Source organism: Ailuropoda melanoleuca, chromosome 4 (genome assembly GCF_002007445.2).
Source record: "Ailuropoda melanoleuca isolate Jingjing chromosome 4, ASM200744v2, whole genome shotgun sequence".
NCBI classification, from domain to species: Eukaryota; Metazoa; Chordata; class Mammalia; order Carnivora; family Ursidae; genus Ailuropoda; species Ailuropoda melanoleuca.
This window is the reverse complement of record NC_048221.1, coordinates 25573655-25586588: the sequence shown is the minus strand read 5'-3', so window position 1 is coordinate 25586588 and position 12934 is coordinate 25573655. Positions and strand designations below refer to the sequence as shown.

The following is a 12934-nucleotide window of genomic DNA, read 5'->3' as shown; positions in this document are numbered from 1 at the left end:
CCTCCGGCCCCTGCAGACCTCAGTTCACCTGGGCCCCGGGGCCCCTGACCCAGAGCCACGGCCACGGCACTACCCTCCCGGCCTGGGCCGCCGACCCCCTGCCCCAGTCCCCGCCCCGGCGACCCTGCCCCCCGCGCCGGGCCGCCCGAAGCCCTCTCGCGGCCCGGGGCCGCCCCGCGCCGCCCGTACAACCGGCGGGCCGCGCACCGTGTGGGACTGCAGGCTCTGGCTCGCCTCGATGGCTGCTGTCAGCGGCACCGTGTCGTCCAGCAGCACCTTGCCGGCCGGCGGCTTCTCCATGAAGGCCATCCCCGGACGCCCGTCCGCCACCGCCTCGACACCAGGGGCAGGAACCAGGGGCGCCGACTCCCGCCGCCCGCCCGACTCTGCCGCCGCCGCCGCTGTCAACACGCGCCGCCCCACGCGCCGCCGCCTCCCGCCGCGCTTGCGGGGTCCTAGCGCCGGCTATCCCGACGCCGTCGCTGTCAACACAAGCCGTCCTTCCCGGCGCCGCCTCCCGCGGGGTCCTAGCGCCACACTGCCACGGCGGCTGCTGCCCTGGACGCGCGTTTCCAGGCTCCTCGCATAAGCCCGTGGACCCGTACCCTTAGCATCCAGCCTGAGGACACTCCACCCGAAGCCACCACGTCCAGAGACCCTCAGATCGAAGACATGGCGTCCTGAGCCCTGCGATCCAGGAACCGTCAGGCCCAAAGATTGCCAAACCAAGCCTCGCAATGTTGGGCTTTTCGCTCTAGACCCTCGAAGCCAGTACTGCCAGACTTGAGACCTTTAACAGCTGGACCTTTCCCACCCAGGCCTCCCGGGCCCAAGGACCCTAAGACCCAGGAGAGGGACCTTCAAGATGAAACCCTCATCTGAGCCCTGAAGACCCGGAAACTTTCTAAAACAAGCCCCTAAGATTCAGGTTTTCCTGAACCCTTGATCCTGGCTTTTCAGACCCAAGAACCTAAGAGCTGGGTCGTCAGAATTGGACCCCACAGTTGGAGCCTTTGGACTCCAGGACCCTCAGACCCAAGCTCTTGGAACTGGGGATCCTAAAAACTGGGCCTCGGTCCCAGACTCCATCCTCCACCCTTGGCCCCAGCCACAAGGCCTTGTCAAAAAGAAAACCACAGACCCAAAATGGAGTCACCTATGCTAGGCTACACCCCTAAACCAGGCGTACTATCTAACCTAACTGTGGTTTCAACCTCTCCTAGAAATGTAGCTTTAACCATCACGAATTTTCTGGCCAGCACCAGTGAAGTAATCTGACACGCAAACTATTCATTCCACCCCCACCCCTGCACCAAAGGAAGATGAGGTAATTTGCCTGGTAAGACCCCCTGCTCTTTCCCCTAAGGGAAAGTGACCTTGCCTGAAATAATCCTTTCTTTCGCTAATAACTTCCTTGCTCCACCCTCCTTCCTATAAAAACCTTCCTTTTTGTACAGCTCTTCAGAGCTCCTTTCTACTTGTTGGATGGGTTGTTGCTGAATCATGAATCACTTAATACTGCCTATTAGATCTTCAGATTTACTTGGTGGAATTCTTTTAACAGCTTTCACCCCTGAGAACCATCAACCGAGATCCTGTAGCCTTGGGGTCTTCAGTCCCACTGTACTGGCTCCAAGAACCTCAAACCCAGAGCCAGAGAACTTTGAGATCAACTTCCCAGCTCCAGATTTGCCCCCACAGTCTTTTTGAAACCAATGTCACAATTCTGGCACTCCCCTTGCCACCCAGTCCTCTCCCTCCAATCGCACCCCCACTGCTCTTTCCAAGGGCTGCATCCCAGGACAGTGGAGTTAGACTTGGAATCAGATGACCAGGATCTCTGGGGCTCTGGTAACTTACCATCTGTGTGACCTTGAATAAGTTACCCAACCTCTCTGAGCCCCAGCTCCCTATCTGCAAAATGGAGATACTGCTACCTGTATGGAAAGGTTAGGATGTGGAATGCAGTAGGACAGGAAGGGGCTTGGCACATTTTTGCTCAACAATATTAACTTCCTTCCCCTACAGTTCACAGAATGGAGAGCTTCTAACTCTTAAATTTGTCTCCCCTAAATTTCTACATTTCAGATAAGAGAATAAAATTTCTTGGTAACCCCCCTCCACCACCACCACTATTAGACATGACAGCAAGGGCCTAGACAGTATGTAAAGAATACCTTCTCCAAATCTGGAGCTTATAGCGATTGTTGGGCAAGTAGCCACGACAGACCAACATGTGAAAAGGGAAACAAGGAACTTCCATGATTCAGTCCTAATATAATCAGAATTCTTCCTGTATTCCATTTTTGTCTCCTCATGTTTAAAAGCAGCAGTCCATTAAAACACAACCATATATCATTTAGGGACTATTCAACTTTTTACTTCTTTTTTTATTTTTATTTTTTATTTTCATTTTTTTTGAGGGGGAGGGGCAGGAACAGAGGGAGGAAAAAAGAGAGACTCTTAAGCAGGGTCCATGCCCAGCGCAAAGCCTGCCACAGGGCTCAATCTTATGACCCTGAGATCACGACCTGAGCCAAAATCAAAAGTCAGACACTCAACCAACTGAACCACCCAAGCGCCCCCCCCACTTTTTACTCCCATTTCTTTAAAGTAAATGGATTATTTCATTGCCAGAATCACAGAAACCAAAATTCTGCTTTGATCATTATTGCTGTCATGATGTGGACTGACCAAGATAAGGCTCTTCTCAAATACTGCTGGTGGGAGTATAAATTGGTCTACCTTTCTGAAAGGCATTAATTCATTCAACAATAATTTACGGAGTACTTACCATGTAATAGGTACTTTACCTGGTGCTAGGAGCTGGGATTTGACAATACATATCAAGGGCTTTGAAAATGTTCTCACCCAGTAATTACACCTTTAGAAGGGTATCCTAAAGAAATAATCAGAGATCAGTGCAAATAAATAGCATGCAAGGGTAAATATATAACAATAGAGAATTGGACAAATCATGGGACAATCATAAGTAGAATATTTTGCGGTGATTAAAAATCAGATTATCAAAGGATATTTAATGAGGTTGGGAAATGCTCTTGATGTAACAGTGAGTGAAAAAAAAGCAATATATGCATTTGTATGATCCCAAGTTTTAAAAATGTTTATATAGAAAAACAACAAGGGAAAGCACCAAAATATTAATTGAAGGTCTCTAGGAAGGAATGCCTTCCATTTTTATGCTTTTCTGTATTTTCTAAAATGTCTCTAATGAAGATATTTTACTTGTATGATTATGAAAAAAATAATATACAATCGAGTTGCAAAGTTTGTAAAATAACAATCTTCTCTAAGTTTTCCTCACTGGGGAAAAGAAACTGAAAGCAAGAAATCAGATATATGATGGAATGAAACCAGAGACTAACTCTCAATCACACTTTCCCTTTCTCTGGAAATTCTTGCCTGAAGTAAGCCCCTCGGAATAAATGCTACAGTGAGCCTTATAATTTCACTTTCACCTGCCCAAATCAGGGCCTTATCAGTGATCCCCTGAGGATCTTGGATTTAACTGGATCCGTAGATCCTCTGGAGACCAGGCCCCAAACCTTATGACAGCTTTTGAAGTAGCTCGTGTTGAATGTGGAGAAACCCTCCCCAGGCAATAGCTGATCTAAATAAAAGCAGTTTTGCTTCCAGTCTCAGACCTGGCAAAGCAAGTGAGTTATGTACACCTTGGTTTTTGCCACATACACAACTACTCAGGTTAGCGGGGGGGGGGGGGGGGGGAAGATTTATATCCTTATATGTTGCCAAATGTTTAGATGGCCCACAGGTTGTTTACCAACTTGGCATTTGGCCAGATTGAAGATAATGAGAATGCTTTAGTGAGGATGATTCTAGACCTGGCAACTGCTCCACAGATCAAATCCCAGAAGCTTGTGAAAAACTCAGTGCTTCCTAAGCAGCATTGCCTCCCAACTAAAAATTATTTTATTTCTTTAAATATTCATGATCTGGATAGAAAACAACAAAATTTGATCAAACTCACATTTGATGATTTTTCTTTCCCTTTGATGTTTCCTATCGTATCACAGAGGAATTTTGCCCAGGGTTTGTAAGAAGGTTATATACAGCTAAGAGCCACCCTAAAAATTGATTGTGGCCTAGAAATTGACTGTTTGTGGGGCCTCCTATTAATCTGGTTCTATTTATGCAGTGTCAACATCAGTCTTGGGTTTTCTTAGGATTTTGAACTTAAATTGTTTCTTGTCGTTGATTTTGCTTCAACTTGGCATTTCTCTGAAAATGTTGAGAATTCTTGTCTCTGCTGTGTTTGTAATCCAAATGAAGGCAAGCCAAGAACAAAGAAAGTGAAACATCTGGGACCTGGGAGATACTGAAATGCAGCCCAAGAGTAATTTCACAGCACTGCCATTCCGCTCAGATAGAGCCAGTTAATAAATTATGCCAACACATGAGGCATTCAGAGGGGCACAGTTACTCAGAGTGGCAGTCAACCCCTGCTAGAGTATGTTTTAATATAAAAACTTAATAGATATAATTTAATAGCAATTTTCTTTGGAAGTAAATTGGTTTCTGAATCATACTCGAAGAACATAAAAGAAAAATGACTAATAATTCAGCACCAAATGAAGACCTGTGGTTACCTAAGAGGTACGGTTGTGCATTTAGCAATTTCTTCTTTTTCTAGATGAATACACAAGTCAGGTCCACAAGATGAATGGAGGCTGTGGTGAGGCTTTCTTCCTGCTGCTACTCAAGATTTGCTGCTCAGAGAAAGAAATGAGTGGCATCTCACCAATATGGAAATGTTTCTAATAGAATATAAAAATCTGTTAAGCAATTTTCCAGTACATTAGGCTGAAATTGCTTAAGATGGGTATATCTTTCTGTAGCAAACATTACATAAATTGCAGTCTTACAATGCCCCTATGTGGAAAGTGCTAGCACAATTTGGCCTGCTATTTTAGTCAGTACTTTCGTACTCCCTTCCACCTATGACCTAGTACAATCAAGGCCCCCTGCTCAATTATTCCGGAAAGAATTTCTTAATTTGAGGGTCACCCCTGTTTTCATCAGAAGAGCCGCATTCTTTTTGGCATCTCCTGCAGGGCTCAACAGGAAAACCACTACCAGCCAGTTTCCCCTGGAGCCAGCTTCCACAAAGCATGAGTGGCTTGAGCATCTCTGAGTAAAAATAAGTCATCATTTACAGAGAAGTGTCCCTTCTTGCCTCCTTCTCTAGTCCAAACTTTTATTGATTTACGGAGATCAAAGACGACCACGGCACTCAGACCATTTAAAAAATGAAAATGCTCATACTGAGAAGCTACTTCTGAATTACACGATATCAGTGACCAGTCAGGTCTGACATCCCCCTGTCCCCACCATACTTGGCCTACACATAACTTTTCACCTTCACAATAACCCCTTTGGTAATTCTGCTCTAAAGACAAGTAATCACTGAATGTCAGCTGAGAAAAATAGTCGGTGATGGTTATGGGTGGAAGCCATCAAGTAATAGTATATAGGAAAATGCTGCAACTGTAGCAGGGAGTAAGATCTAGTACATTCTGAATATAAAAAGAATTCTATAAAATAGTGGTCCTGAATACTTTAATGCTACATAATAGGATACTATTACAGAAACTGACAGTGCTCCAGTAATGGGAACATTATAAGACCCACAGGGAGATGGAGAAAAGAAATGCTTTGGAGCCAGGCAGGTCCCCATTTGCATCCCAGCTCTACCACACACTGGCTGTACAGCCTTGGGCAAGTCACACAGCATCAGTCTATTTCCTTGCCTATAAAATGGGTCATTAACTTTAATTCACAAAGTTTTCAAAGATTAGAGTTAATGTAGAAAACTGGCTTATTGGGGCATTTGGGTGGCTCAGCTGGGTAAGCATCTCTGCCTTTGGCCCAGGTCATGACCCAGCATCCTGGGATCTAGCCCTCCATCGGACTCTCTGCTCAGTGGGGAGCCTGCTTCTCCCTCTCCTTGCCCCTCTGCTCTACCTACTTGTGCTCTCTGCCAAACAAAGTCTTAAAAAAAAAAATCTTAAATTAAAAAATAAAAAGAAAATGGGGCACCTGGACGGTTCAGTTGGTTAAGTGTCCAACTCTTGGTTTCAGTTTCAGCTCAGGTCATGATCTCAGGGCTATGAGATTGAGCCCCATGTCGGGCTCCGTGCTCAGTACACAGCTTAAGATTCTCTCTCCCTCTGCCTCTCCCCCACTCACACTCTCTCTCTTAAAAATAAAATCTTTTAAAAAAAGCGTGGGGGAATTAGCTCATAGACAGTGAAAAAAATGGTAGCTACTAGTATTAATAATCACATCACACTCCATTTATGGGCCATAAATGGATCAGTCCTAGAGAATGAGTTCTACAGGAAGAGGGAAGTCTTGGCTTTGAATCTACATTTTGCGCTTCAAGTTCCTATTTTTTTTCAATGTCGTATCAAAATTTTAGCTTGTGTAGCCTTCCCCTATGAATAAGTCTTCATGTACATCTGAGCCCGCAGTTGCCCACTCTGAAATTCATGAGAATGGCATCCTTGCTTCTCACATTGATTTTAGTATTTTCCTCTCACAATCACCAACTAGAGTATGGTACAATATTCAACAGTTTAAAAATACTTTATATACATCATTGCCCTCTAGTGCCTAGAATGATTTTTTCTAGTAATCTGCTCAATTTATCCCTTTGATGTAAAAAAAAAAAATCTACTTACTGATCCACCAGGAGGAAAAATCTTTTCCCAGGAAATGGGGGTTGATCCCACCAATGACACTTGATCTATCTTCTGGATCAAAGCATCTAGCTGTAATTAGAACCACCATCTAAAGCCACAGAACAGAGATGATGTTCTGTTATAGATTATCTTAAAAGTGTTGGCTGTATTGGGATGACCGCTCAGTCCAAACGCATAAGGCACATTTCCTCTTCAGTACCCAACTTTTTGAATTTATTTTTATTTTTTTAAGATTTTATTTATTAATTTGACAGAGAGAGACAGCCAGCGAGAGAGGGAACACAAGCACGGGGAATGGGAGAGGAAGAAGCAGGCTCCCAGTGGAGGAGCCTGATGTGGGGCTCAATCCCAGGACTCTGGGATCACGCCCTGAGCCAAAGGCAGACGCTTAACTGCGCCCCCCAACTTTTTTTAAAATACTGATTAAATTTTCAATATCCCTCAACTCTTAAGAACTTGGCCTCCACAGGGTTCCTAATACTTTTTATTTATAGTATCTTTACAATGAGCATATATGATTTGTAAAGGGAAGAATCCACAGTGTTTTCAAGGAAGAAAATAATCTGGATTACTAAAACAGAAATTTTGCATTCCAACTCTATTCCAGGTTTAGATAGATTGACATCCTGAAAAATGAGTCTGTTACCTGCTTAATTGTGGGCTAGTTTGCTTTAAACTTGGGAACACCCTTAACCTCATTCACAGGGGAGAATGGATGACAGGCTGGACTTTGTGCCTAGCTATCTGTGTGGTAGGTGTTGTTATTCCTGTTGCATACATGAGATTGAGAGAGTTTACATAAAGGAGTCCAAATGTGCACATAAGCCCTTCTCCAATCAAAGGAAAACCACCTGAAAGGCAAATGCCACTGAAGATGGAACAAGGTGCCACTGAGGTATAAACAGTAACAAGTTACAATAAACTCTGACCCAGAAACTGCTGAAGAACAGGAGCTACGTACCCGGACTGGTAGGAGATAGGCGCTCAAAGATGACCGGACTTCTGTTGTTGCCTCCAGTAATCACATGCTAGTAATAAATTCAGTGACACACTTACTCTGCACAGACAGAGGCAGGTTTGTGTTATCCAAATGCAAACCTTTTTTTTTTTTAAAGATTTTATTTTATTTATTTATGTGACAAGAGAGACAGCCAGCGAGAGAGGGAACACAGCAGGGGAGTGGGAGAGGAAGCAGCAGGCTCCCAGCGGAGGAGCCCAATGTGGGACTCGATCCCGGACGCCGGGATCACGCCCTGAGCAGAAGACAGTCCCTTAATGACTGCGCTACCCAGGCGCCCCCCAAATGCAAATCTTAACTAGATGTGAAATCCTAAGAGTAGAACTTTTAGCTAAATAACCTTCCGGGTATTTTTTTCTATTTTAAAAACCTAGACAGATGATGAATATACTCAAGTCTGTGTGAAGCATAAAGCCAAACTGGACAGTGGACCAGTTTGAACACGCCTCTGCCTGTTCCCCACCCCCAACATGGGCTTTTAGGTCTAGAAGCCATCCCTCGGTGAAAAGCAGCAATCCGTTTTCCTCTGAGGCTCTTCAAGAACACCTGGCACTTGAATGTGCATCTTTAAACACATTTCAGGACTGGGGAGTCTCTGGGACCATAACTTTGACCCAGCCTTCCATAACAGTCTTTTTACTTTCTGTTACAAAACATGACACTGCAATAAAAGCAATGAACCGCTTCAGCCTTTTCACCTCTGCAGAAGCTAAAACAACTTCCCCAACATATAAAGGGGCTGGAAAGCTAATTTCCTGTGAAAGTAATACACAGCCGGGCCCTGGCATTTTAGTTCCCAGGAGAGCCGAAATAAGTCCATTGACCAAAACTCCATGTACAATTGTCTTTCCAAACTTGGTGTGTTTTGCAAAATCTTCATTTAAATGCAAAGGATTGACATCCCCCGTTAATTCTGAGAACACAGCCACATCCCTCTGTGTGAAGGCCCTGCTGAGTTCAGCGCGGTCTCCGACTCTGACGTGTGTCTGCTCAGTGTGCTGCCTGCTCAGCACTGGATGGCTCAGGCAGATTCTCCTCTGAAGCCCACCCCGCCATAGACGATGGCAGGAAATTACTGGGAACATCTTCAGCACCATCAAATTCCAGCAGTCGGAGCTTTTAGACTGTTTCGGTCTTCAGACAGCATACTGTCACCAAAATGTGCTTTTGAGAGCAAAGGAATGTTTCTGCAATGGAAGACTATTCAATCCAATACTAGTTCCCTACTATTACCAGATAAGGCAAGGAGAAATGGAGAAACCTGTAAGAGAAAAAAAAAACTTAAGGAAATCTGGGGAGAAAACCGCACTGAAACACAGGGCATGTGGAAACACGCCTAGTTTTCTAGGGTAAGCGAAGCTGATGCAGTAGCATCTTAAAGACCATCGTCCTTAGAGGTAGCCTCAGATACACAAGTGATCATAATAAATTTAGAAAGAGTGTTCTAACAGTTAAGGCACTAGGCATTAAGCAACAAATGAAAAGTTAAGACTTTTCCGCAGAGTTCCAAGTATCATTCCCAAACATCTCCCATACAATCTAAAATCTAAGTGCTTTCTCTCACATTTCCAGAAGCAATGTAGTCCTGTATTTCTCTCCACTGCCCCCAGTGGATTATGTTAACCATACCAGATTTATGCAAGCAAAAAATGGGACATGTATTAAAAAGCGGTTTGAGGGATGCCTGGGTGGCTCAGTCGGTTGGGTGTCTGAATCTTGATTTTGGCTCAGGTCATGATCTTGGGGTCATGGGATTGAGCTCTGTGTGTTGGGCTCCTCGGTCAGCATCGAGTTAACTTGAGATTCTTTCCCTCTCCCTCATCCCTCCCCCTACACGCTCATGCTCTCTCCCTCTCACAAATAAATCTTAAAAAAAAGAAAAAGCTGTTTGATCCCTACTCAGCCTTGTTTGGAATATGTGAAGGAACAGTCTTTACCTGAATCACTCTGAAAGCACATTTCTTGCCTTTATAGGATCCTAACAGAGTCAAAGAGCTCCACAATTTGACAAGACCACTGTAGAGAGATCAACAATGAATGCATAAAGATTTGTCTCTGTGACATCTCCCTACTACTTTTGCGATGGACCAGATAATTAAATTAGGTCCAGGAAACCTAATTTAAATGAGAAAACTTGAGTAAATGTACTGCCAAAGAGAGCACTAAATGAGAAAACTTTAAAAGTAAAAGCACAGTATGTCATAGGCACAGAATAAAGTGAACCTCAATTAGGAATGTTTCTAAAATACACATTTTTGAGTTTGCAACCATAGTCATCAACTGGGAAACACTACAGTTTTAAGCAAATCATGAGTCTTGCTCTGTACAGTCTAAGCTCCTGGTGGATAAATGTTCATATCCTTCTCAGTTTAAACTTCCAAAAGCTACTCAGAGTTCATAATGACAAGCCTCTTCTTAGAGAAGAGCATTTTTGCTCTATTTCTCCGTCTCTCTGCTTTGTTATATTACAAAGGTGCCTCTGTCTGTCGTTACCTGCTACATATTCTCAAGATGGCTGACAGGGTCTTCTCTTCGTAGGTTAGGATGTCCAAGGGTAAGGCTGCATCAACCTAAGTATGGAAAAATACTATTAGCAAACTACTATTATCACTATTCTTTATTTTTTAAAAGTAATCTCTATACCCAATGTGGGGCCCAAACTCATAACCCCGAGATCAAGAGTCGCATGCTCCAATGATTGAAGCAGAAGGGTGCCTGCCCCCTACTAATCCTGTCAACTGCTTTTCTCCTCCAAAAAAGCAGTATTTTATTTAGTGGTGCTGTAGTACTGGGACTGCTTATTTACAATTACCCCTGTCTGGAATGGTCTTCCCATAACTCTTCATATTGCTAATGACTCTTCACCCTTCAAGTCTTCAAATTGTTCCGTCCCTGGGGGCGACTGGCTGGCTCAGTTGGTAGAGCAGGGGACTTCTGATCTCAGGGTTAAAAAATAAAAAGTTCCATCCCTGATCCCCAAGATTAAGCTCAATTATTTTCACGCTATTTTACATATAGAAACCATATACTTCCTCTCTCATAATACTCATCATTCTGGAACCAGGTTTTATACCTGACAGAGAAGATGCACACCTTTTTCTTAAACTTCTTATTTTGAAAAATTATAATCACAGGTTACAACGAAATTTGTAGGAAAGTTCTATGCACCCTTCATGAAGCCTCCCCCAGTAATACAATTGATAAACCAGTTTATTCAGGTTTTACCAGTTATACACACACTCATATTTGTCTGTGTGTGCACGCGCATGTGTGTGTGTATGCATACTTCTATGCAGTCTTACCACATAGGTGGTTTCATGCAACAACTACCATCATCAAGATAGAATTATACCATCATCACAGGGTGCTCTCCTTCTAACTCATTTTAGTCACACTCACTCCTCCCCCCAATCCCTAACCATGAAATCTTTCTCCAGTTTATATAACTATGTTATTTCAGGAGCATGACACAAATGGGATCACCCAGAATGTCACCTTTTGGGATTAGCTTTTTCACTTAGCACAATTCTCTGGAGATTCGGTTATTTTGTGTATGTATAGATTGTTCCTTTTTATTATTGACTATATTCTACGGTATGAATATATCATGAATGTTTACTCACTTACTGAAGGATATCTAGCTTATTTCTGCTTTTGGGCTCTTACAAATAAAGCTGCTACGAACACTCACAAGTTTTGTGTGAACATTAAGTTTTTACTTCTCTGGAACAAATGCCTAGGTGTGTAACTGCATATGAATGTTTAGTTGTTTTTAGAAACTGTCAAATGGTATTCCAAAGTGGCTGTGCCATTTTGCATTCCCATTAGCAATGAATGAGTGATCCAGTTTCTCCACATCCTCACCAGCATTCAGCATTATCACTTTTTTTTTTAATTTTCAGTTGTTCTGCTAGGTGTGTAGTGATAGCTCACTGTGTTTTTATTTTTTATTTACTTATATTTTAAAGATTTTATTTTTACGTAATCTTGACACCCAACATGGGGCTGGACTCACAACCAAGAGCCAGGAGTCAAGAGATCAAGAGCTGCATGCTCCAACAACTGAGCCAGCCAGACGCTCCCCACATTGTGTTTTGTTGTTGTTGTTGTTGTTTGGAGATTATTGTGTTTTTAATGTGCATTTACCTAATGGCTAATAATGTTGAACATCTCTTCATTCATGTGCTTCTTTGTCAACAATACATCCTTTTTAGAGAAATGTCTATTTGTGTCTTTTACTTATTTTCAAGTTGGAATGTTTGGTTTTCTTTACTACTGAGTTTTTAGAATCCTTTTTATTTTATTTTTATTTTTTAAAAGATTATTTACCTATTTATTTTTAAGAGAGAGGGAGTGTGCACGCAGGGGAGTAGAGGGAGAAGCAGACTCCCGCTGAGCAGGGAGCCCGATGCAGGACTCAATGCCAGGACCCTGGGATCATGACCTGAGCCCAAGGCAGACACCTAACCGACTGAGCCACCCAGGCACCTGACAGTTCTTTTTATATTTTAGATATGTGTTTGCAACTAGTTTCCCCCAGTCTGTAATTTGTCTTTTCATCCTCTTAACTGAGTCTGCTGTGGAGTATAGGTTTTTAATTTTAATGAGATGCTTACCAGGTTTTGATTTGATAAAACATATGAATCAGGAAATAATTTCCTGAATCATCTGTCTTTGTTCTCTCTCAAAATTCTACTTATTTTCAAGTAAATGCTAAAATAGGACTACTTAATGTGCCGGTTTGTGATAAAATAACACAGAGGCTGTAACACAATGTAAATCAACAATATCACTAAGTACATTGTTTAGTTCAGCTCAGTTTTTTTTAAAGTAAGTTTGTTTGTTTATTTATACATACATACATATATACATACTCTCTACACCAATGTGGGGCTCTAACTTACGATCCCAAGATCAAGCATTGCAAGCTCTTCTGATAGTTCACCTCAATTTTTGCTCATGGAGACTTTCTCAGTAAAGGAAGTGGTGTGCTGATTCTGGTGTGAGTCACAAATTTCACAACGGGCAAAAAACCTGTTCACACGGGGTGCCTGGCTGGCTCAGGCAGTTATGCGTCTGACTCTTGATTTTGGGTCGGGTTGTGACGTCGGGTCCTGAGGCTGAGCCCTCGCTGGGCTCTGCGCTCAATCTGGGGTCTGCTTGGGGTTCTCTT

At 43.1% G+C, this 12934-nt stretch overlaps 3 protein-coding genes across 23 annotated transcripts in view; all 3 read right to left on the bottom strand.

Moving 5' to 3' along the window:
• Positions 1-421, bottom strand: part of PXK (PX domain containing serine/threonine kinase like) — a 73215-nt gene extending 72794 nt beyond the window's left edge. For 6 of the 10 annotated variants that reach the window (XM_034658544.1, XM_034658545.1, XM_034658546.1 and 3 more), the window contains exon 1: positions 208-420. In XM_034658544.1, the coding sequence (XP_034514435.1) occupies positions 208-309 (102 nt within the window). In that variant the 5' untranslated portion in view covers positions 310-420. Of the gene's footprint in view, positions 1-207 lie in introns of all 10 variants that reach the window. The other 4 variants (XM_034658550.1, XM_034658551.1, XM_034658552.1 and 1 more) reach the window with 1 other exon arrangement.
• Positions 422-7901: 7480 nt separating this feature from the next.
• HTD2 (hydroxyacyl-thioester dehydratase type 2) lies at positions 7902-8890 on the bottom strand. The gene has a single exon (XM_034658536.1). It carries the CDS (start codon positions 8856-8858, stop codon positions 8340-8342), a length of 519 nt encoding a protein of 172 aa, XP_034514427.1. The 5' UTR covers positions 8859-8890; the 3' UTR covers positions 7902-8339.
• Positions 8887-12934, bottom strand: part of ABHD6 (abhydrolase domain containing 6, acylglycerol lipase) — a 79176-nt gene continuing 75128 nt past the window's right edge. For 11 of the 12 annotated variants that reach the window (XM_019805385.2, XM_034658531.1, XM_019805388.2 and 8 more), the window contains 3 exons: positions 10255-10331; positions 9699-9777; positions 8887-9022 (listed from right to left, as the gene is read on the bottom strand). In XM_019805385.2, the coding sequence (XP_019660944.1) occupies positions 8966-9022; positions 9699-9777; positions 10255-10331 (213 nt within the window). In that variant the 3' untranslated portion in view covers positions 8887-8965. The remainder of the gene's footprint in view (positions 9023-9698; positions 9778-10254; positions 10332-12934) is intronic. The other variant, XM_034658533.1, reaches the window with a different exon arrangement.

What these genes read in the sequence shown, in the direction of transcription:
- HTD2 (XM_034658536.1), bottom strand. Translation starts at nt 8,858, where the DNA reads ATGGTGCTGAAGATGTTCCCAGTAATTTCCTGCCATCGTCTATGGCGG.